The sequence below is a fragment of the Carassius carassius genome, chromosome 1 (genome assembly GCF_963082965.1).
Source record: "Carassius carassius chromosome 1, fCarCar2.1, whole genome shotgun sequence".
Taxonomy (NCBI): domain Eukaryota; kingdom Metazoa; phylum Chordata; class Actinopteri; order Cypriniformes; family Cyprinidae; genus Carassius; species Carassius carassius.
Genome location: NC_081755.1, coordinates 25,254,811 through 25,280,303, shown reverse-complemented (window position 1 = coordinate 25,280,303; position 25,493 = coordinate 25,254,811). Strand labels below are relative to the sequence as shown.

The 25,493-nt window shown below is 42.4% G+C and overlaps 1 protein-coding gene across 1 annotated transcript in view; it reads left to right on the top strand.

The window, feature by feature from the left end:
- The first annotated feature begins 1,621 nt into the window (after positions 1-1,621).
- Positions 1,622-25,493, top strand: part of LOC132142767 (ubiquitin carboxyl-terminal hydrolase 43-like) — a 65,195-nt gene continuing 41,323 nt past the window's right edge. The window contains exons 1-4 of the mRNA XM_059552874.1: positions 1,622-1,718; positions 19,065-19,157; positions 21,345-21,480; positions 21,883-22,027. Of these exons, the coding sequence (XP_059408857.1) occupies positions 21,445-21,480; positions 21,883-22,027 (181 nt within the window). The 5' untranslated portion in view covers positions 1,622-1,718; positions 19,065-19,157; positions 21,345-21,444. The remainder of the gene's footprint in view (positions 1,719-19,064; positions 19,158-21,344; positions 21,481-21,882; positions 22,028-25,493) is intronic.

The following is a 25,493-nucleotide window of genomic DNA, read 5'->3' as shown; positions in this document are numbered from 1 at the left end:
AAAGTTTGCATTATACACTGGAAAAAAAATGGAGTTTATAGTCAAGAGTTTGTTGTGTCTATAGTCTTTATAGTCAAGAGTTTTTGCATGTAAAACCACTTTCCAACCATAAATTTCCAAAGCTTTCAGATTGTCAGTGAGGGGGCAGACGTGACTCAGCTGACAGCAAGGAATCATGGGGAGCGTCTTTCTCACTTTGCTTTGCCAGACTCCTTTGAAAAGCCAAACAACCGAATTGAACTGCAAAGTTTTGATAAGGTCAATACGCTTCAAAGTATTTTGCTTAAGCTGCTAGTAAAAGAATGAGTTGTGTGATCTACGTTTAAGGGAATATTTAAGACAGAGCTTTGACTTACTTGTTTATATTAAATCATTAAAAAGCTAATACTATGGCCATAAAAAAAAGTCAGGAGTGTAAATATAAATGTAAGAAATCTAACCTATTAGATCTAAGTAGGTCATCTTACATTTCATACAGTTTATTAGAGACGAACTTGATTCAGGGCAACACCTTACTGTGATTTAGTCTATAGAATGCAGTTAAATACCACTAATATCCAAGAGATTCGGGCATATTTATAGCATATGGAATACTGTAGTTAAACAATATGACACACACAATGAGTGCAGTATTAATGAGAATAATAGCACATAGTGCTGTTTTGTCCTGAATAGCATTGTTATTGATTTTACTACTAATGTGATATTGATTTTATGCAATAATTCAATAATCAAAAAGTTAATATTTTGTTATATTGTAGACACAATATAGTTATTATATTTATGCCATTGTAATTTCAATGTAAATGCATTCATGCTACCTCTGAGCTGCAATAAACAGTCTGTAAATATATCTAAATATGTAATACAGTAATAAATTCTATGTTTAATCAAATAAAATATTTCTCTCATAAAACTACTTTTTGTCATATCTTTTTGACGCGTGAATTTGTAATTAATTAGATGAATTAATCATCACATTGTGTAATTCGATTATACTTATTACTTAATTATATTCATTTATTAGATGTCCATTGTAGAAGAATAAAAGTTTAAATGAAGAATGAAGAATGTTTTTTAGTCAACATTGCAATGGGTGTAATGCAATAATGCATCCAAGTTGTCGTCTGACTCTGGTTAATTAAAGGTCTTCAGATGTTGGTTATATTAGATTATCATACTCTAAAACAGATGATAGAAGGTGTGTAGAATTGTTAATTTATTTAGATCATGTTGGCCACCACTCTGATGATGAAACTGGTTGAAACTTTTCAATCAGTTGTAGTTTAAACACCTTCCTCTTTCTCTCTCTTTATTTGACTTACAATCATAAGTCTTAGTATACCATCTTGTTTTTCGACCTTGAGAAGTGCGTATCGCCTTTCCCTGTGGGTTTTATCCTTCTGTTTTTCTTTTAGCTGTTGTCAAGTGCACTACTGCCAGTGTGAAACTTCAAACAAACTGTAAGAATGAGAGTGCAATATTGTCTCGCTGAGTGATGCAGAAATCAGTTTGATGTTCTCATTAGCACTTTTTATTAACACCTGGAAAGTGTGTCCAGTAAGGTACCATCTATCTAAATGTCTTCCTTACCTTTTTGTTTTGTTTCAGGGTCAAGGAGGTTATGAAAAGCCTGTCTCTGATACCCTGCCCCCGCCACAGACACAGCCTGGTGTATGTCACAGCTTTGTACAAGAGCACTTCCAGGCACAATATAAGTAAGTGTATTTTGAACACACTACACACAATATTTGGGGTCTGTAAGATTTTGAAATGTTTTTGAAAGAAATCTTTAATGCTTACCAAGACTGCATTTATTTGATCAAAATATAGATAAAACAGTAATATTGTGAAATATAGTGTAAATATGATTAATTTTACATTACGGTTGTGCTGGTCCATCAGCTAGATTAGCATAAACCAACTTTGACTAGCACAAAAATCATCTTTTTAGAATCAATAGTGAAACTGGTTAAAGAATGATGACTCACAACATGCAATGGAAAAACTCTTCCCAGCAACAACTTTCCAAAACTGACACTCCACTTGCTATGACATGAGATGAATCAGTTTATGTTAACTCCCGGGATACGATGCCCTCTTTTTACCCAGTTCAGCTAATCATCTGTGTTAACGAATATTGATAAAGCCAACAGATTTGGGAGGCAGCATATGTCCAACTGCAGCAAGCTGTTCTCAGTCAGAAGATCCAAACAAACCATCACCATCAAGCAACTCCAATCAGGCCAGATGGTTTGGTTGTCCACTAGGGATCTCCATTTCAAGTTTCCATCAAAGAAGCAAAGTCTTTGATTTAGTGGTCCATTTAAAGTTCTAAGACAAATACCTCCAGTCGATTTCTACTAAAACAAACCTCACCTTCAGACTGAATGTAAAGACAACTCAGGGCATATTTCTTCATGTAATAAAAAACTTTTATCTAAAAACCAACACTTTTTAGGGCACCATGAACTGTATGCTCATATATTGAAGCAGAATTTTTGACTAAACATGAAACTAAACATATATATAATACAGATTTAGGGTCATTGGATGCCTACATGCCTTTTTACAAGCTGTTTAAACTGAAATGTGTGTTGGCAATGTGTGTACACAACCACCCTATAATGATATAAATCCACCCAGTGTTTTTTTTTTTTTTTTACTAAAATCTTTACCCGTTTCTTAAATCGAGCTGATCGCAGATGCCTGTCTTTGTGACATCACACAGACAGGCCCCTCCCACAATAGTTTGATTGACAGTAGTGTTTCAGCACAGACTGGACTTGTGTCTTACCTCAGACCCGCCCTAAGTGAGCTGTCATCAGTCCACCATTATTTCACTGCTGGAGCAGATGTAGAAAAGAATGACTCCTAAGTGATCAAGGTGTTCTGTTGTTGGATGTTATAATGAATATAGCAATCGTCATTTACTCCCGACATCTGAACCGCTAAAGATGCAGTGGATTAGTTTTGTTTTTGAAGGTAATGCGCCCCCGATCTACCTAAATATGTCTGTGTTCGTGCAAATCATTCATGATCCAGCCTCACCTACAGAGGAAGTGAGTATAAGATTTTTTTTTTTATGAATCTTTGCAAATCGCCTTTCTTAATAATGTGCTAATTAGCAAGTTTCAGAATGAATGCGGTTAAAGTAAACTGTCTCTCTGAGAGCGGCTCAGAAGAGAGGGGCGGGGTCAGCAGAGCTCATTAACATTTAAAGGAAAATGCTAGAAAACGGTTTCCTCTGAAAAAGAGTTTTTTTTTACACTTCCATTGAGAAATTTTAACCAAATTATGTTTCAGACTTTTTATTAAGACTCAAAAGAATCCTATAAACTTTTGGAAAATGGGCATCCGATGACCACTTAAAAAACAAAAGGCCAAGCCACTAAAATGGTTGTTTTACAATTATGCATATGGCAGATGCTTTTATCCAAATCGCATTGCATTCAAGGTATACAGTTTATCAGTTCATGCATTCTTTGGGCATTAAACCCTTTACATTGGTGTTGCTAGCACCAGGGATGGGCTATATACTGGTAGACACAATTAACTAGTAGTAATTTGTCAACCGGTAGATGTTTTGACTGTCATCTCGTATGACTTAACTGTGCTAAGTGGTCATGAAAATTTAGCGTTTGCACGCTTTTTCAAGCATTGTGGTTTAAAAACAGGTGATTTTAAGACATTGAAACACATTCAGCAGTGAAAGACAACTCATTTCACTATATGTTCAAGATGGTGCTCATAGAGTGCGGGCATATTGAACAGTTATTTTTGCCACTTTATAGGTCTTGAACAGTTAAAGGTCCCATGACATGGATTATTTCCTTTTCTTTAAATGCTTTTTAATGTTTCCTTAGGTGTACTTATATTGTTAGTATGATTTTTACATTTAAAATTTAGAAATAAAAAGCATTTTTATATCCTGATATTAGCCCTCTGGCTTGAATGCTCTGTTTGAAGGGGCGTGTCTGCTGTGAGACTCCGAGTAAACGACAACTGTTGTGATTGGCTGACATCTTTGCATTTGAAATGCGTATTACATGTGGAACCCCTCTCAAATATATATATATATATATATATATATATATATATATATATTTTTTTTTTTCTATTACAGCTGTCAAGATTAACGAATCGTGGAAGTGTTGATTATATAATTATTTTTTTTATCTTTTCCCATCACATGAAAGGCTGCAGTGATGAGCATTGAGTAGACAGAGTCTGTTTATCGCGTGAATGCAGTGATCTCGTCATTATTGCAACACGTTTTCTCTCACAAAATGCTTTCACCACAACTAACAGCAAACACATGAATACAGTAAGAGCTTTGTTGTGCAGCATAACAGCATCATTCATTGTAACAGCAGTTTGGGCAAGTGTGCAGATATACTCGCGATGTGTGACAGCTCCGAAAAAAGGGAGTGCTCTTTGATCGCTCTCTGTAGTTAAATCACAATTTAAAAAAACAGATTTGTTTCATGCTACTAAGAGAAACAATGTGAAGTTGATCGTTTAGTCACTGGCTTGATTCACTGATGCATAAACAGTATTAAACGATTTAGAAAGAAAGTCTGTGTGAACTTGAATGATTAGCTACACATCAGAAATCACTGATCACAGATCAGGCATTAATGAACACTGTTACTCACTGTTTGTGGCGGTGCTGTCGAATCCATATCATAAAAGTCTGTTTCTAACGCCTGTGCTGACATTGCGACTGAATTGTATGTAAATATTTGGGCGGGCAGAGAAAGGGGAGGTAACATTTCTCCTTATAACGTCACAAGGAGGAGATTCAAGATCAGCCCGGTTGAGCTTCCATTTCTCAAAGGCAGAGAAAGATAGCAAAATCTCGATTTGCACCGATTAAAATTTCTAGAAACTTGGGGACCATATACAGGCTAGGGGAACTCATTATAATGTTAAAAAACCTCAGAAAGTGAAATTTTCATGTCATAGGACCTTTAAATACATACACTTACAGTATATGTGTTAAAATGCCCGTCTTTGTAAATAGTTTCTTATTCTTATTTAATCTGTGACTTTTTACTTTAGTGAGCTTGAGTTTTATTTTATTTTTTAAGGCTAAATCTCAAATATTGTGTCTTTGCATGGACCTTCTATATAATCTACTCGCTTTAATAATTTAATTTGCTTTTGGTGTGCACACACCACCCAAACGAACAGTCAAATATGCATTTTCTATGCCATCAGTGTCACCAAATTTTCGTCTTTCATCGGTCAACAAAGCAGATAGTCCCACCCACACCATTGGTTGAGACATTGTTACTTTGATGAAATGCTGTAATAAACAGTACAGTTTAAAATTGCTTCTGCATATTAAGGTTCACTCAAAAATGAAAGTTTTGTCATCATTTACTTGCCCTCAAGTTATTTTAAACCTGTATCAGTTTCTTTCTTCTGCTGAACACACAAGAAGATATTTTGAAGAATGATGGTAACTAAACAGTAAATAGAAGCCTTTGACTACCATAGCATTTTTTTACTTACTATGGAAGTTAATAGCTACCATCAACTGTTTGGTTACCATCAACTGTTTCTTCAAAATATCTTCTATTGTGTTCAAAAGAGAAAGAAACAACTTGACGGCAAGTTGATGTGAACTATCCCTTTAAACTGTAATAAGAGAAAGTATTTTAACATTAAAAAAGATCAACCACCTCATCTTAACACACGTTCCCTCTAAATCTTCCTCTCGCTCCAGTAAGTAAAACATTTGTGAGCAGTTTTAGCAGATGTAGTTTTGCCTACTGCTTTCACTGCAGTTCTGGACTGATGTGCGGACCGACAGTTTGTCACTCATGTTGCCTCGCTTAAGCTGTTACCTGTGTTCTGACTGTCATTCTGAGACATCATTACATTACTTTATCCTTCTCTTTTGGCATCCACATCTCTGTTTTTCCCACCCTCCATCTGCTGCTAGCTGGTTAATTTGTTCATTTAACGTAAATTTTATGATGAATCACTGACAACAGTCGAAAATTACTGTTTATCACCCAACTGTTGACAAAAAAGTTCTGCGCAAACACCTGGCCTGCAGTCCAGACATCAGCAAGCCTGAACACGCGACGTTGACATGAAACACTGATTAAATGTGTGACGCAGACCGAACCACTCCTTCGTGACAACTGTAATTAGTAGCTTTGAAGATTACAGCATACTAGCCATCTGTTCCTAAAGGAAGTAACTCATGTTTTTGCTGTACTTTCAGTAAATATCTGTCATTTCATCTTAGTGTTGCTTAGTGGCCATTTAAACACTGTAATTAGCCAATCAACTAGTAGACCACTCAGAATCCATCAGTACAATGTAACAGTTGGCAGGATTCTTAGCAGTAGCAGCCAGAAGATTAATAATACTGTAAACTAAACTAAATTACTATCTTCACTCAAAATACTGTATTCTGAATGACATCATTATTACCTACTGTAAAGTTACAGTAGTAATTTAGCAAACAATGTTATAAAATAATTTTTAATATGTTTAGAGGGAGCTAGGGCAGATAAAAAATACAACCCTTATGAAAATTGAAACCAAAAATCATTATGACCACAAATTAACCATGGTTTTGCTATACTGACCATAGTCTATCCATGAAATTTGTAGAAAAACTATGGCTGTAAATCAAGACAGATTGTAATCAACCCGCTGAAAAAATAAAATATATTAAAAAAAACATGGTTACTATACTTTTACTGTAATAAACTATGGTTAATTTTAGTACGATAAAAAAAATGACTCATGATATTACAATAACACATTAAGTTTTAGGATTTCTCTGTAAAGATATTGTCATGATGTTATTATTCTTGTAGTAATTTTGACATTTATCCAATTTAGAAAACATAATTTAAGATAAAACGTCCCAAGGTTACGTATGTAACCCTAGTTCCTTGAAGGAACGAGACGCTGCGTCGAAACGCTTTTGGGGAACGTCCATGACGAGACCGACTCTGAATATCGTATGCAATCAGTCCATCGGAAAGGCGTGACGTCACGGGCGGGGTGACGTAGCGACCAGGAAGCTATAAAAGCACGTGCCGTGCAGCTGGCTTCAGCTTCGAGTAGGGAAGCAAGCGCCGGCAGGGGTGCCGGGAGTATGGTTCTGCGACGCAGCGTCTCGTTCCTTCAAGGAACTAGGGTTACATACGTAACCTTGGGACGTTCCTTTTCAGGATCTCGAGCTGCGTCGAAACGGTTTTGGAGAACGATGTGCCCATGCTGCCAGACTCCCAAATCCCTGCCTAGTGTGCATCCAAAGAGCATAGCTAAGACGAGAGAACAGAAGAGCCCGGCGTGGCTCGCATGTCAAGATCGTAAAATCGGACAAATGTGGAGGGCGTGGACCACCCCGCAGCGTTGCAGATGTCCAAGAGGGACACACCTGCTGAGAAGGCCTTAGAGGCCGCCATACCCCGAGTAGAGTGAGCCTTGGCCCCCAAAGGAGGGGGAAGACCAGAGGACTCATAGGAGACGTTGATAGCCTCGACTATCCAACGACTAAGGGTCTGCTTGGTGGCAGGAGAACCCATGTTAGAAGGACCATAGCAAACCAGCAATTGGTCGGATTTTCTCCACAGGGCAGCTCTGTGGACGTATGCGTCCAGTGCTCGCACTGGACACATACAGTTTAGCTTCTCTTGGTCTGGCTCCCAAAAGGGAGGAAGACAGAAGGCCTGCAGTACGATAGGCTGTGGTGTAACAGAGGGAACCTTCGGAACATAACCCGCTCGAGGGTATAAGAATGCTTTGGCCATACCAGGGGCAAAGTCTAAATAAGTAGGGGCCACCGAAAGGGCCTGAAGATCTCCAACTCTCTTTAGTGAGGTGATTGCCAGTAACAGGGCAGTTTTAAGTGTCAGATGTCTATCTGAGATATCTTGTATTGGCTCGAATGGAGCTTTACAAAGAGCCTCTAGAACCACAACCAAATCCCAGGGGGGAACACGGGATCGTACTGGAGGTCTCAGCCTCAGCGCACCGTGGAGGAAACGTGTAACTAGGGGTGCCTACCCACTGACTGATCATTGAAAGGGACATGGAAAGCAGCTATGGCCGCCACGTACACCTTTAAGGTGGAGTGGGATAACCCCACAGAGAGCCTGGCTTGTAAAAACTCCAGAACTGTACCAACTGGGCAGTTTGCTGGGTCAAGCTGGCGGTCTCTGCACCATGAAGTGAAGAGCTTCCACTTCAGGGCGTACAGTTTCCTCGTAGAGGGAGCTCTGGATTGGAGTAGGGTCTCAACAACCTCGGTTGAGAGACCAGCTGCTAAGAGTTGTTCCCCCTCAGGGGCCACACCCACAGCTTCCACAACTCTGGGCGAGGGTGAATTATCGTGCCCTGCGCCTGTGAGAGTAGGTCTGTCCTGATCGGTATCTCCCACGGAGAGCCGTCAAGGAGCGAGACTAGATCTGAGAACCATGCTCGGCCCGGCCAGAACGGGGCTACTAATAACAGACGGACCCCGTCCTGGCGTACTCTCGCCAGAACTCCCGGGAGCAGAGCGATAGGGGGAAAACCGTACAGACGAAGCCTCGGCCAGGTCTGTACCATAGCATCCAGTCCCAGAGGAGCTGGATGAACTAGAGAGAACCAGAAGGGACATTGCGATGTCTCCTGAGTCGCAAAGAGGTCCACCTGGGCTGTGCCAAATACTCTCCATATCTGCTTCACCACCTCGGGGTGAAGCATCCATTCCCCCGGGCCTCGGCCCCTGCCTCGACAGTATGTCTGCTCCCACATTCAATCTCCCAGGAATATACACTGCTCTGATCGAGAGGAGTTTGCCCTGGGACCACAGAAGGATCTGGTGTGCCAGCTTGTACAAGGGGCGCGAACGCAGATTGATATTGTGATTGATATAAGAGACCACTGATGTGTTGTCGGTGCGCACCAACACATGGTGACCTCTCAGGTCTGGGAGGAAATATAGGCAATTGATGTGCCATGTCAGATGGCGACCACTCCACAGACCGCGGGCAGGGTGGCCACTCATGACCGCACCCCAACCGGTGAGGGACGCGTCTGTCGCTAGCGTTACACGGCGACGAGGAACTCCCAGCACCGGGCCCTGATTCAAGAACCAAGGTTTCTTCCACATGTCTAAGGCACGAAGGCACCGCCGCGTGACCTTGATAACTCAAAGTGGATTTCCCCTTGGACTTGAGCCACCACTGTAGGGGTCTCATGTGCAGCAGGCCAAAAGGTATCACGTTGGACGCAGCTGCCATCAGCCCTAACAATCTCTGGAATTGTTTGACAGTGAGTGACTGGCCTTCTTTGACTCTCTCGACTGATGTGAGGATCGACTCCATCCGAGCAGGAGACAGACATGCCTGCATCGTGGTCGAATTCCACACTACGCCTAGATAGGTGGTTCTCTGAACTGGAGAAAGTACACTCTTCTTGGCGTTTAGTCTCAAACCCAACTCCCCCATGTGTGCGAGAACGACATCTCGATGTCGAACCGCCATCTGCTCTGATTGAGCTAGGATCCACCAATCGTCGATATAATTTAGAATGCGGATGCCCGGCATACGGAGGGATACCAGAGCCGCATCTACACATTTCGTGAACGTGCGGGGTGAGAGTGCGAGGCCAAAGGGAAGTACTCGATATTGATAAGCTTTGCCCCCGAAAGCGAACCTCAGAAACTTCCTGTGTTGTGGAAGGATGGATATGTGGAAGTATGCGTCTTTGAGATCTATTGTGACAAACCAGTCCTCGGATCTGATTTGAGCTACAACCTGGTTGACAGTGAGCATTTTGAACTTCAGTGACATAACTGAGCGGTTCAGGTGACGTAAGTCTAAGATCGGACACAACACCCCATCCTTCTTTGGAACTATGAAATACCGGCTGTAAAATCCGGACTCCCTGTCTAGAGGAGGGACCACCTCGATGGCCTCCTTCCTTAAAAGGGTATTCACTTTTTGTTCCATAACCAGAGCCTGCAGGAGGCCGACTATTGTCTTTCTACTGTGCGCAGGACCCATTGAGATACATTGGCAGAAGTTTCCACGCTGCTAGCTAATGTACTAAGGGAATCAGTCTCTCGAGACTGATCTCTGGAGTAAGAGGCCCCCGAAGGGGAGGCGAGCATCCCAGCTCCGCTACGCTCACGGGCGGGAATAACTGAGTAGTGCTCGCTGGAGGCCGCTGCACCCTGAAACTCCGGCAGGGTTGGCAGACCCACCTCCCGAGGGCACTGAGGTGAGACGGGCACCGTATAATGAGGTGGACACCGCTCTACCCCAGTAGGGGCTGCCCTCTGTAGTCGTGACTGTTTGTACACGGAGGGGGCTGCTCCCGCCCAGCAGTCCCTCCAGTACATCTAACTTCATGAGTCAAATAACTGTCATTATATTCCTCAGAATTTAATGAAATCAAACAATCAGACAAGTAAATACGGTCTGGATTGTGATACAATACACATTGATGTGATATATTGAACTTCTCGAAGTTAGATAACAGTCATTAGATTCCTCAGAATCTAATGCAATCCAAATTCCTCAGAATTTAGTGAAATCAAACAATCAGACAAGTAAACACGGTCTAGATTGTGATAAAGTACCCATATAGTGATATATTGACTTCTCAGAGTCATATTCCTCATAATTTAAAAATAATCAAACAATCAGACAAGTAAACACGGTCTAGATTGTGATAAAGTACACATTGAAGTGATAGAACCAACTCCTGCTTATTAAATGGAGTTAAAATAACCAGACACGCGGTCGGGTATGGAAAAATTCACATCAAAACTGAAAATGATGTAATACACGCGTTGACTCGACAGCGCGCGAATAGCTTAGTCACACAAACAATATTAATCCCCTCGGAGATTAAATAGCTGCTCACTAACGCTGCCCGTATAATGTTAGGTATAACACTGTTTGTTTTATACTGTGCTGATGCAACTTATGTTTGTGCAACTACAAGCTCGCCGACGCCCTCCGTGTCAATCTCCTCGGAGAAAGAAAGGCAGAGCGTCAAGCCCAACGCTCGGGGGGAAGAACCGAAGCTCGGGCTTCCAAACCCCGGAATCAGGCAGATCTGGTGGGTACGGTAGGAGATGAGGACGTGCCCGTCTCCATACCTTCCAGCAGATCGATCTGCGAACCCAACGAATGCCGGCGCGGCTTCGCCTCGGCGAAAGCGGAACCGGCATCGCGAGGAACGCTTGCGAAGGCTCACTTCTCGAAGAGAGCCCTCCGGGATCGAAGCGCCCGCATTGGCCCCCCTCGAGAGCCAGGCAAGCCACGCAAAAACTGTGTGTATCCCCACTCGTAATGTAGCGAGGGCAGGGAGGAACACACAATCTATAACGTGGCTTAGAATCGCCTTCAATATGTTGATCTTTGCTTTTACTTTTGGCATATTGAGCTGTTTTAGCGATCTTTTAATGGCTAAGGGACAGACAACAATAAATAGGACCAACAGGACAGACTTTTGACATGTACACACAGAGCGCTTACTGACAGATTCGAAGCTGAAGCCAGCTGCACGGCACATGCTTTTATAGCTTCCTGGTCGCTACGTCACCCCGCCCGTGACGTCACGCCTTTCCGATGGACTGATTGCATACGATATTCAGAGTCGGTCTTGTCAGGGACATTCCCCAAAAGCGTTTCGACGCAGCTCGAGTTCCTGAAAAGGAACAACAACACATGGTTATAATGTGATACCTTAAATTGAGCTTAAAGTTATGTTACTGCACACAGAATACAATGAGGTGGTTGTTTTGCAACACTGGAGACAGTTCTGTTCATAACAGTAGATGGTTGATGGAAAAAGTGACAGGTACAAAACAATTAGTGAAAAAAAGTAAACACAGAGACAGAGATATCATGCAAAATGAGGAGAATGAAAAGGTAAAAAGGTGCAGTTCAAGAGAGAACGTCTCAGGTTACGAATGTAACCATGGTTCCCTGAGAGGGAACGAGACACTGCGTCCTCTGAGGGGACACTATGGGGAACACCTCGTCGTGACCCGTGTCTGAAGCATACTTTGAAAAACGCCAACGTGTTGGCCGGCGACAGCCTCTGACGTCACTACCAGCGCGACTATAAATACGCGCCCGTAGGACCCGTCACTATCTTCTTCGTGAAGCTTGCGTCCGAAGCATGGCAGGGAGCTAGAGGACGCAGTGTCTCGTTCCCTCTCAGGGAACCATGGTTACATTCGTAACCTGAGACGTTCCCTTTCAAGGGAACTTCGAACTGCGTCCTCTGAGGGGACACTATGGGGAACAGTATACCCACGCCGCCATGCTGAGGGGAGTGCAGACCAGAATCATGGCAAACACTAAGTACCAACTCTACCGCTTTTCTCTTCACCGGGAGTCGCCCCTGGGACGGTCTGACGGCTGCCTTATGACATTATCCCTTACGGCCAAAGGCCTAAGCTACATACCCAACTTATCCTGTAGGGCCTTGGCCCGGGGTAGAGCTAAAGGCTTGGAATCACGGAGATTCCTTTAAAGGGATACGGCTAAGAGCCTGGCACTTTCCTCTACCAAGTCTTTGCCTGTCACACAGGGGCTACTGCTAGCTTTCGCAAAAACCTGCCGAAAGGGCTGTCCCTACAGCACTCTAGTAGCGGCGCCCTGTTCTAGATAGGTATCCGAGGATACCTAGGTGGAGTGGTGCCCAAGATGAACGGGGCTTAAACCAACTCAAGAAAAGGGCACGAAGCAGCAGCGCGAAGCCCTTACCATCTAGGGATTTTAGAAAGAACGCAGAGACTAGCGTGCGAACTTACCACAATGTGGATTTTAGAAAGTGCGCAAAGACTCCCGTGCACACTTACCATAACATGGATTTAAAATACTGTTCTAAGGAGGGGTTCTCGTGGGACTCTGTCAGAGCAGCTCGTAGAAGAATGGCCCGGGAGCAGAGCAATTGGAGGCCTCAGCCCCTGCCTCAGCAGGATGCCTGCTCTCACAGAGCGTCTCAAACAGTATGTGGTACTGGAGCGCTCTGAAGAACCGGGAATCAGTCTCCCAAGAGAGGAAGACTCCGAGCTCCGAGCAGCATGCTCATAGGTGACCCTTTCAGAAAAGGGGGGTGCTGCTGAACTACCCGAGAATTGCCCACACAGCCCCCCCAAGTTGAGGGGGCTTGGGGTGTACAATAAGTACACACCGGTTGGATGAAGCCCAAGGAACACCGGGGCGAATCATCCCGAGAAAGGGAACGAAGTGGAGCGCGTAACCCTTACCATACAGGATTTTAGAAAGTGCGCAGAGTCTTGCGTGCACACTTACCACTTTACGTGGATTTCAGAAAGTGCGCAGAGTCTTGCGTGCACACTTACCACTTTACGTGGATTTGAGAAAGTACACAGGCAAGCGTGTGTACTGAAAGGTTACCTGACAACCACAGTATGTGGGAGCTCACATTCAGAGAGGCCTGTGAAGCCTGCTACCTGATAACCACAATATGTGGGAGTTCATCTACAGAGAGGCCTAGAGAGGCTTACTATCTGTTACCAGATAACCACCTCAGTGGAAACTGAAAGCAATATGGAACTCAACTCCAGGGAGGCTTGGTGAGGCCTACCACATGACATCCACAAATCGGGGGAGCTCGTATTTTCTTTATGAAACGCACAGTATGTGGGAGCTAAATCTCCAGGGAGGCCTGGTGAGGCCTACCACCTGGCAACCACAGTATGTGGGAGCTCGTCTTCAGAGAGACCTGATGAAGCCTACTATCTGAAAACCACAATGTGCTATTTAGTGGAACGCACAATATGTGGGAGCTAAATCTCCAGGGAGGCCTGGTGAGGCCTACCACCTGGCAACCACAGTATGTGGCAGCTCGTCTTCAGAGAGACCTGATGAAGCCTACTATCTGAAAACCACAATGTGCTATTTAGTGGAACGCACAATATGTGGGAGCTAAATCTCCAGGGAGGCCTGGTGAGGCCTACTACCTGGCAACCACAGTATGTGGGAGCTCGTCTTCAGAGAGACCTGGTGAAGCCTACTATCTGAAAAAAGCCACAACATGCTATTCCGTGGAAATGCATAGTATGTGGGAGCTAAATCTCCAGGGAGGCCTGGTGAGGCCTACTACCTGGCGACCACTGAACGTGGGAGCTCACCTTCAGAGAGACCTGGTGAAGCCTACTATCTGAAAACCACAATATGCTATTTAGTGGAGACGCACAGTATGTGGGAGCCAAATCTCCAGGGAGACCACCCAGCCCCTCATGTTGAGGGAAGCGATGCTTGAGGTGCATAACAAATACACACTGGTTGGATGAAGCCCAAGGAACACCGGGGGCGAATCATCCCAAGAAAGGGAACGAAGCGGAGCGCGTAACCCTTACCATACAGGATTTTAGAAAGTGCGCAGAGTCTTGCGTGCACACTTACCACTTTATGTGGATTTCAGAAAGTGCGCAGAGTCTTGCGTGCACACTTACCACTTATGTGGCTTTGAGAAAGTACACAGGCAAGCGTGTGTACAGAGAGGTTCCCAAGCATCGCAGAGGCGCTGGATCGCACGGGAGCGGTGAGCTCCAACCCTCTTTTCTAGGCGAGGGGAGCATCACCTCGCCAGGCGGCCCCTCAGAGGACGCAGTTCGAAGTTCCCTTGAAAGGGAACGTCTCAGGTTACGAATGTAACCATGGTTCCCTGAGAGGGAACGAGACACTGCGTCCTCTAGCCGGACATCTATGGAATTCCCTGCAGTGCTGTGCCAATTCTTTGGCCACCTAGCTACTGTAAGGAAACTCACAGAGATTGTTAGTAGACATATAACCACCAGCAACATAACGTCCATAAACAGGTAGAGCAAGGGTTACCTACTCACCCACCCTCCTGTACTGGAGTCCCGCTGCGGGGCGCCCCCTTCTGGTCCAGACCGTCAGTAAGGCGGTTGCTATGAACATAGAACCAACCAAAACATCATAGGTCCAGAAGGAGACTGTTATGTGAGAGACCGTCCACCTAACCTCGATCAGGTGGAAGCTGGTGGCTACAGGGGAATTAGGCAGGGGAGGACAAAAAACAGAGGTTAAAAACAGAGGTTAAAAACATCCGGAGCTACTAGGTCATACTACCGCTCTGACCCGGGCGAGGACGCTGCCTCGTCCGAATCACGTCCCTCAGACCCTGCTTACCGCTCCGTGACCCGCGGTTCCTCTTGCCCCTGCCCTTAGGCGGGGGAGGAGCGCGAGCCGCAACACTAGCCTTCTGCGCCCCTCTACGACCCTCAGATCGAGATGAGCCAGGACCCCTGAGTTGCTCGGGCTCGGACCTGGACCTTCGTGGAATGAAGGATTTAAAGGCCGCTGAGCGCGCCCTTGCCTCCCTGAACTTCCCGACCACCATCTCGATGGAGGTACCAAAAAGCTCAGAAGGCGAGACCGGAGCATCGAGAAGAAACCCCCTTTCTTCCTTCCCGATGTCAGCCAGGTTCACCCATAGATGTCTCTCCGTCACCACCATGGCCGCCATAGACCTGCCCATGGCGGAGGCGGCCTGCTTGGTAGCTCGGAGAGAGAGGTCTGTGGTGCGGCGCAGCTCGGCTACCTGGTCAGGTGAAAGGCCCTCACCTGTATCCAGGTCCTTCAGCAGGTCAGCCTGGTAGGCCTGGAGCACCGCCATCGTGTGCAGTGAAGCCACAGCCTGACCGGCTGCCGCGTATGACCTGCCATTTAAGCGGGATGTATCTTGGAGGGGCTTAGATGGCAAAGCGGGAGATTTAAGAGAGGATGTTTGCCCCACAGAGAGATAGCAAGCCAGCGTCTCTTCTACAGGGGGCATCCTCTCATAGCCGTTCTCATGCAAGCCCTCGATATTAGCATAGCTCGTATGCTGAAACCGGTGGATGCGAGAGGAAAACGGCCTCTTCCATTCCTTTTCGACTTCTGCATGCAAGTCAGGCAAGAATGGAAGGCTCACCTGGGCTGGAGGGCTATGGTCAGACAAGTACCGCTCAGCAAGGCGACCTCGTGGCGCCACCTTGCTGGCACGCTTCCATGGCAAATCTAATTTTGCCGTGGCGCGATCCATAACCTCTAACAGCTCCTCATACGCGGGACAGGAGGATTGAGAAGGCTCAGCCTCAGCTTCTTCACCACTCTCAGACATCTCCTGCTCTTCCTGGGTAGAACCCAGCAGAGCACTAACTTCAGTGTCAGAATGGGTTAATGATACCACATCTGCCTCCCGAAGTTCGCTCTCGTTCGCCGCCAGAGAGTGTGAAAAGGAAGGTCCCTCTCTACACTCCTCAGCGAGATCCATTTGTGATCCCCACGAGCTCATTCTCCTCCGTGCCTCGGCAACGGCGGGACCTGAGCCGCGGGATCCAGATGGCTGTCCCTCTTTCCTCGAAAAGAGAGACAAACGAGAGTGGAGCTTTCTCAGAGAGAAACGCTCGCAGTGCACGCAGACCGCCCCCTCAAGGACATCGCGCGCGTGCTCTTCGCCCAAACAAGAGACGCAAAGAGTGTGCGTGTCATCGGGTGTCAGATAACGCTGACACGGATGCACACACTGTCTAAACGCCTTGCTAGTGGAAGCCATGATGAAAACAGTAATAGATCGCTCTTACCGTTTTGGTCGTTTCTCAGATGCACGCTTCAAACAAAACAGTCAACTGAAGACGAAGAAGATAGTGACGGGTCCTACGGGCGCGTATTTATAGTCGCGCTGGTAGTGACGTCAGAGGCTGTCGCCGGCCAACACGTTGGCGTTTTTCAAAGTATGCTTCAGACACGGGTCACGACGAGGTGTTCCCCATAGTGTCCCCTCAGAGGACGCAGTTCGAAGTTCCCTTGAAAGGGAACCTTGAATTATTTTGCATGGCCCCAGCCTAAGGTTTGAAACCTTTTTTTAAATGTGATGGCCATACAAAAAATAGGGTTGTCCCTGGTTTTAGTATTTGTTGTAGGTGTATGAGATTGCCAAGATGAGTGTGAGATTTCCTGGACTGAAATGTTGTCCCAGTCCTGCCCTGTTCTGCATGGTGATTATTCAGCCTTGATACAATTATTAGCTAACAAAATTTTAAATGCAAGTTATTTTGTATTAATGACATGAAGTCCAGGTACAAGCATGACACTAAAACAGGTAGTAATGAGTGCTTTTTACTTCAGTACATGAGAGAGCCATACTTAATATTTAATTTGAGTAAAAAAAAGTGTGTGTGTATGTATGTGTATATGTATGTATGTATATATATATATATATATATATATATATATATATATATATATATATATATATATATATATATATATATATATATATATATATATATATATGGATGTTAGTAAAGTTGATTCTCTATTAACGAGTCAAAGTGATTCAAACATTACAAATTGTACCCATTTTCTCAGTGTGATAATGGTGCACTTGGGAAATTCTCTTTGTTTGTTTATATGTGTTGACTGTGTCTCGCGATGAATAATCCATTTGATGACCTCTTTTGTCTGGGAAGTTTATTATAATAGGCCACTTTGTATTATTTAAACAGATTTGCATATTCTTCATCTATAATGAAGCACTCAGTGATTTTGATACATCCCTGCGGTTCAAGGAAAAGTGTGTTGTGAACAGGTATGTTCATTTTCTACTTAGATTTGGCAAATACAGTGGCAGATAGCGTTTGGAATCGAGAACGGGTTCTTATTCAGCCCCATTAAAAAATACAGAAAAAACAATGACGTTCGTTTCTGATGCGAACAGTACACTGTACTGAATGCAAGTGCGAAACATTCAATGATGACTGTTCTGAGCTGAATCTTTTTAATGAACCAAACACACATCCTTAATATGGAACCGCATACAAACATACTACTTTCACTATTTCTGACATAGAAATTAAAAAGCAGTAAGAGTCACATGCAACAACAGACCGGCCAGTATTGTCCGACTCCCAATTAAATGCCTCTTGTCAGCTGGATCTTTTTAGTGAATCAAAAAACATACAGAGCAAATGATCCTCATGAACTGGTACTCCTTAGTTAATTATACAGCTTAAACAATGTAGTCCAACCAATTCCCAAAACAATGACTCTGTTGGGCAACCAAACACGAACTACAGTTTAGGATTGTGAATATCAGATTGCATTTATACCCCTTTTAAACAGTGAGAAGTCATTTAAAAAGTCTGTGTATGCTCAGAATTGTTTTCAATATGTTTATTATAAAAAATGATCTCCTCATGATTTCTTTTTGATGACAACAACAACACAAGATTCGAAATTATAGTGACTGTGATCATTTGGGTTCTTATACCTGCAAATTGACTATCTGCACAGACTTGGATCGGGTTATCTTATTCTGTGTAAGTGGAGTGCTGCTGCTGCATTGTTTGTCTTATGTGAGCATATGTGGGCGAACTGCAGCCGAAGAGCTCAGTTAAAATGCTGAAGTCTCCAGATAACACTCTGACAGCTGCTGGAAATGAACAGGGCTTTCCTTAATACTCTAAAAATATCTCTAGCCACCTCTCTTTATTTGTTTCTCCACAACACTGACCCGGCAAGTGCTAGCAGGGAGAAGAAGTATTGTTTAAAGACATTAGTATTTATGAGCGTTGGAGATGCTCTAAGAAGAGATACAGATAGATAGATAGATAGATAGATAGATAGATAGATAGATAGATAGATAGATAGATAGATAGATAGATAGATAGATAGATAGATAGATAGATAGATAGATAGATAGATGCTTCATCAAAGCCATTCTGAACAAGTCTATGTAGTGAGTTTGTAATCATTCTGTAAATGTGTGGCAAGGATGATGTAAAAAACTGCAATTGTGATTTCGTGAGCATCAGTTTCCGTAGCTACAACAATTATTCTTCCCAAGAGACGATCTGTGCTTCCTCTTCCCTGTGACATCACTTCCTCTTCCACTGAACTTCCCTTGAGGCTCATTCATGCAAAACAATGGCTAATAGCTTGACTGATTGTGTGTGTTATTACATAATATTTGTATATGTCTGCTTTTCTGCTACTCTTTTGTTGCTGTTTGACCATCTTTTTTTTAACCATCTTTTTTTCCAGGTCATCTCTGACATGCCCACATTGTCTTAAGCAGAGCAACACGTTTGATCCTTTTCTGTGCATTTCCCTCCCTATTCCTCTAAGACAGACGAGGTGAGTTCAGTCGTACCAAACTGAAGCCTTTTGAAGTTGTTGATTCATGCAAAAATGTTATTATTTTCCTTGCTGTGGTTGTATTCTAACATGTTTGCCTCTCTGTACTCAAAAACAATGAAGAATTCAAACCAGCAGAAGCAGATGGATTGCAAGGGAAATCCTTTTTTTTTTGTAGGAAATGAAGACCCTCATGTTTACAAATGAGCAACTGTTGTCCCACACATGATATAATGTATAATGTTTCTGTATATACAATATATAAACCAGCTTTCCATTGATATATGGTAATACTGGTTATACTGGCTATGAGGTTTGAGACTGGTATGACATTTTATACTGGTTTGAAGGAAATTTGAAACTTGTTTGACAAGAACAGTACTTATATCAATATCCTAATGAATACAGTAGGCTTAAATAATAAAGGCCACCTAAAGCACATCTTACAGTTGGACACAACTGTATATGGCAATATTAACCTAAACATTTTCCCAGAATCGGAATAGTTAACCCAAAGTAGATTTTTTTCTTAGTTTTTTAAGCTGTATTCCTTAGTAGATGCAAACCAGGGTCTTTCAAGCTACAAAAAAGCACTGTAAATCATCATAAAAAATGTGTTAATAAGACTTATGCGCTACAGTCCATATGATAACTTTGTGTCAGGGACAGACTGAAACTGAAGTCTATTCACTGAAAATCTATTCACTTTGATTAGCTTCAGCTTGGACATTCTGATATATATTTTTATCTTTATGTGTTCCAAGAAATAAAGGGAGTCATACAGGTTTTTAGGATGGTACAGTCTTCATTTTTAGATGAACAATTCCTTTAGGACAGAACACATGACCAGTTAAGGAAAGTAATCTGTTTGAGGTGTGGCACTTTTTACATGACCGATTGCCTTATTTCTTCCGGCAATTCATTCAGCGTTTACCCCAACGCCACCCTTATTCACAGTAGTTTATTTCTGAGAAGGGCGTTTTCAGGCTTTAGGTCATATATCACCAGAGTTGTAATAGTGGAGGGAAACTAGTTGACAGTATAAATAATCATACAGCAGTTGATGGTGTGACTTTGGAGGAGATGACATTACTTTAGCGAAAGCCATAAAGAGTTCAAAAGTTTGGGGTCAGTGATATTTTTTGATAGTAAGAAATTACTACTTTTATTCACCAAAAAGGTTTTAATTAATCAAAAGTTACATTTATATTGTTACAAAATAGTAATAGTAATAAATGTGGTTATTTTTAAGTGAAAATGTTTTCAACATTAATAATAAGAAATCAGCATATTAAAATGATTTCTGAAGGATCATGTGACGCTGAAAATTCTGCTTTAATATCACAGCAACAGACTAGATTTTAACATAGAAATAGAAATCAGTTAGAAATCAGTATAAGATATGTATTTCAAAAAATTGTACACACCCCAAACATTTGAATGGTATTGTATATTGTATGGTCAGAATTAGTGGTCAACCGATATTGTTTTTTTTTTTTTTTTTTTATTTTGACTGCCGATATCTTGGAAAGCACACTTCACAATATTTCACAGCTGGATTCGACTAAGTTTGCAAGGTTTGTGCAATTAAATGTTCATTAGTCATTCAAAGATTTGTTTAAATTATCTAAATGCATATTTGCTTAATTCTGACGGCAAACGAGACAGTATTATAATGTTTGCCTTTATATTACTAAAAATATAAAAGCAGTAGTTATAATACTTTTTGTATACATTAATTCATTTGTTCAACCGTTCTATCTGATTATTAGACAGACTTCTGTGTTATACAGAACTGTTAATGACAACAACGAACAAGAGAGAGAGTGTGAGCAATGTGTGTGCTCAGGCGCTGCTGCTCTCAGCACCTTTAAAATAAAAGTCCCACCTCAAACTCATCGGCCAAGCAGAAAAACTTATGGACCGATGCCGATATTTGAAAAATGGCAAATATCGGCCGATATATCGGTTGACCACTAGTCAGAATACACAGATACATAATTTAGAGACCAATCAGATTCATTCTTTAGACACGCCCATCTGCTTAAGCTAAAACACTAGCTTTTGTAGCCTTTTACATAGATTTCGAGATGAGATTTCAAGATGCCCTTTATTGCCATCAGTAACATTTTAAATGTAAAAGCTGCTTTTAGATCATAAAGGATGGGTTTTCTTCTCTTTCTGCAGACCAGTGTGTGTGACTTTGGTGTTTAGCAGTAAAGGGCAGCGGTATCTGAGAGTGGGGCTCGCTGTGCCTCTCTTCGGCTCTTTGGCTTGTCTGCGCCGGATGGTGGCAGATGAGGGCAAGATCTCTCCCGATCAGGTGACAGGTGCACACAACATCACACAGACAGACCTCATGCCTGCACACAATATACCACCTGACTAAATCTCCTGCATTGCTACAGTGATCGTGTCAGATGGTGATACTCTGGGACTTTGATTTATGCCATGATACTGAAAGATTATCATAATCATATGCTATGGTATCTGCATGGTATGTGGAAGAATTAAAGAATTATTTTGTAGTTAGTTATTATTTTAATGCCTAAAATGTAACAGATATTATTGGTATCACCGGTAATAAACATGAATTGATTGATAAGCTTGATAAATCAAATATGAGATGTGTTTCAAATCTAAAAATGCAATTTTATCTTTATTAATACTAATAACTGCAATAATTTAGTCATTTTATTCCATTTATAATTCTCTGCTGTTCTAGGTAATATTGACAGAGGTCTACACAACTGGTTTCCAGCGCTCGTTCTTTGATGACGATGACTTGACCAGCATAGCAGAGAGTGACATCATCTATGCCTTCCAGGCTCTGCCCCTTTACATCAGGGGTGGATCTGCACGAATCTCAGGTAAATGTAGCCAACTGTAGAGGATGTTTTTCAGGATTATAGCCACCTTTTCGAGAGTTTTTAATATCATCCCTATCCAAATATAAAGCCCTATTCGGACGGGACTAGTTTTACAAGGGGTTGTTAGAGAAATTTGTGTTTCACAGACGTACTTGGTGATTTCAATCCCATCCAAATTTTAGATGATTAGTTTCTATCACACAACCTCTGTAATTATTCCAGAGCAAATTTGTAATGAATTCAAACTTCGTTTTCATCCGGAAGAAGGAGGCGGGAACCGGCGGACAATCAAAATGAAACTTTAATAATTCAAAATAAACACAAAACAGCGCACCAGCCCCTCACGGACGACTGGTGCGCTCAAATAAAAATCAAAACGCAACTAAAAGCCCAGGCCTGGTCCTCTCTCGTCCTTCACTGTCGTCGCTCCGGTTTTATATCCTTCCATCTCCTACGTGGGACTCGAGACCGTCAGTGGGTCGCAGGTGTAACTGATTTCCCAATCATTGCCGGCCTCCCTCCTTGTTCTCACGTCCCTCGGCCCCGCCCCACTCGCCACAAAATTACCTACTGTTTTTCAGTGAACTCCATGATCCTCTGAGAAAACAAATTCCGTCTATATAGATTTAGAATGGATTAAATTACTCTATACAGTAAGTTCCTCAGTGATTGCCTGAACATAGGTCATGATTTTTAAAGTGTGGCCAAGGCTGTGTTCATCAGGGTTGGGCCAGATTCATAACAGGCACACTTTCTGTTAATGACAATGTTAAATGTGATTGTAATGTGCTGATTTGTTGCTCAAGAAACATTATTATCAATGTTGGAAACAGTTGTGCTGTCTAGAAACTTGGCATCACATGATAGGAAGAGTAATCTTACAGAGTTACAAATATACGTATGTTACAAAATTTACAGTCATGCAAAGTGTTGCAACATGGTATAGCTATTTAAATTAAAGGGGTCATTTGATGCTTTTTAAAGATCATTATTTTGTGTATTTGGTGTAACAGAATATGTTGACATGCTTTAATGTTCAAAAAACACATTATTTTTCAAATAGTGTACATTATTGTAGGTCCTCTATGCCCCACCTCTACAAAGTCCCTCCTTTCCGACAACCACAGTGTGCTCTGGTTGACCAGCTGACCCAGTGCATTGTGATTGGCCGAACACTGCAAGCACTCATCCGTAATGTAACACCCATTTCCATAATCGCGAGCTTCTTCTTTCAAAATACAACCCGAATTCCGGAAAAGCTGGGACGTTTTTTAAATTTTAATAAAATGAAAACTAAAAGACTTTCAAATCACATGAGCCAATATTTTATTCACAATAGAACATAGATAACATAGCAAATGTTTAAACTGAGAAAGTTTACAATTTTATGCACAAAATGAGCTCATTTCAATTTTGATTTCTGCTACAGGTCTCAAAATAGTTGGGACGGGGCATGTTTACCATGGTGTAGCATCTCCTTTTCTTTTCAAAACAGTTTGGAGACGTCTGGGCATTGAGGCTATGAGTTGCTGGAGTTTTGCTGTTGGAATTTGGTCCCATTCTTGCCTTATATAGATTTCCAGCTGCTGAAGAGTTCGTGGTCGTCTTTGACGTATTTTTCGTTTAATGATGCGCCAAATGTTCTCTATAGGTGAAAGATCTGGACTGCAGGCAGGCCAGGTTAGCACCCGGACTCTTCTACGACGAAGCCATGCTGTTGTTATAGCTGCAGTATGTGGTTTTGCATTGTCCTGCTGAAATAAACAAGGCCTTCCCTGAAATAGACGTTGTTTGGAGGGAAGCATATGTTGCTCTAAAACCTTTATATACCTTTCAGCATTCACAGAGCCTTCCAAAACATGCAAGCTGCCCTTACCGTATGCACTTATGCACCCCCATACCATCAGAGATGCTGGCTTTTGAACTGAACGCTGATAACATGCTGGAAGGTCTCCCTCCTCTTTAGCCCGGAGGACACGGCGTCCGTGATTTCCAACAAGAATGTCAAACTTGGACTCGTCTGACCATAAAACACTATTCCACTTTGAAATAGTCCATTTTAAATGAGCCTTGGCCCACAGGACACGACGGCGCTTCTGGACCATGTTCACATATGGCTTCCTTTTTGCATGATAGATCTTTAGTTGGCATCTGCTGATGGCACGGCGGATTGTGTTTACCGACAGTGGTTTCTGAAAGTATTCCTGGGCCCATTTAGTAATGTCATTGACACAATCATGCCGATGAGTGATGCAGTGTCGTCTGAGAGCCCGAAGACCACGGGCATCCAATAAAGGTCTCCGGCCTTGTCCCTTACGCACAGAGATTTCTCCAGTTTCTCTGAATCCTTTGATGATGTTATGAACTGTAGATGATGAGATTTGCAAAGCCTTTGCAATTTGACGTTGAGGAACATTGTTTTTAAAGTTTTCCACAATTTTTTTACGCAGTCTTTCACAGATTGGAGAGCCTCTGCCCATCTTTACTTCTGAGAGACTCTGCTTCTCTAAGACAAAGCTTTTATAGCTAATCATGTTACAGACCTGATATCAATTAACTTAATTAATCACTAGATGTTCTCCCAGCTGAATCTTTTCAAAACTGCTTGCTTTTTTAGCCATTTGTTGCCCCCGTGCCAACTTTTTTGAGACCTGTAGCAGGCATTAAATTTTAAATGAGCTAATTAAGTGGATAAAAGTGTACAATTTCTCAGTTTAAACATTTGCTACGTTATCTATGTTCTATTGTGAATAAAATATTGGCTCATGTGATTTGAAATTCCTTTAGTTTTCATTTTATTAAAATTTAAAAAACGTCCCAACTTTTCCGGAATTCGGGTTGTAAATGTAAAGACAGTTAATAATGTCCTTAGTTGTACCATCAGTTCAAGCCTGAAAGCTCCTATGTGTTTGCAGTACACAAGCTACAGACGGTTAAGACATGATTCAGAAGCGCCAGATTGTCGTAGCAATCTTTAAGTAATCTTAAAGATTCCTAAATGCATCTACTTTCTGAAGGCCAAATAAAGTGCTTTTGCTTTCAACACTAACTGCAGTTACTGAAACTGTGTTGAAGAACGTCAGCTACCGTCAACTGTTTGGTTGCCAACATTCTTGCCAGACAATGGTTACCAACATGACACATTTTTAAATTTTTGGGTAAACTATCGCTCTGAATGAAGCACAGCAGCTCTGAAGTTCACAATACAGTCAGCACTACAGCTCTGATAACACACTCTTTAAATGAAGCAATACTTTAACAGGGCATACTATAAACGCATTTAGGGTTGCAACATATGATTATTTTGATAATCGGTTCATCTAATGATTAATTGACTATTATGATTAATCATTAATAAGGGTCAGTTAATCATCAATTATTTTGTTTGCACTCCGACATGCTCTCATAAGCATAAGAGTGTGTCTTCTTCCATTGGATTGCATACAGGAGGGCTGAATTACAGTCT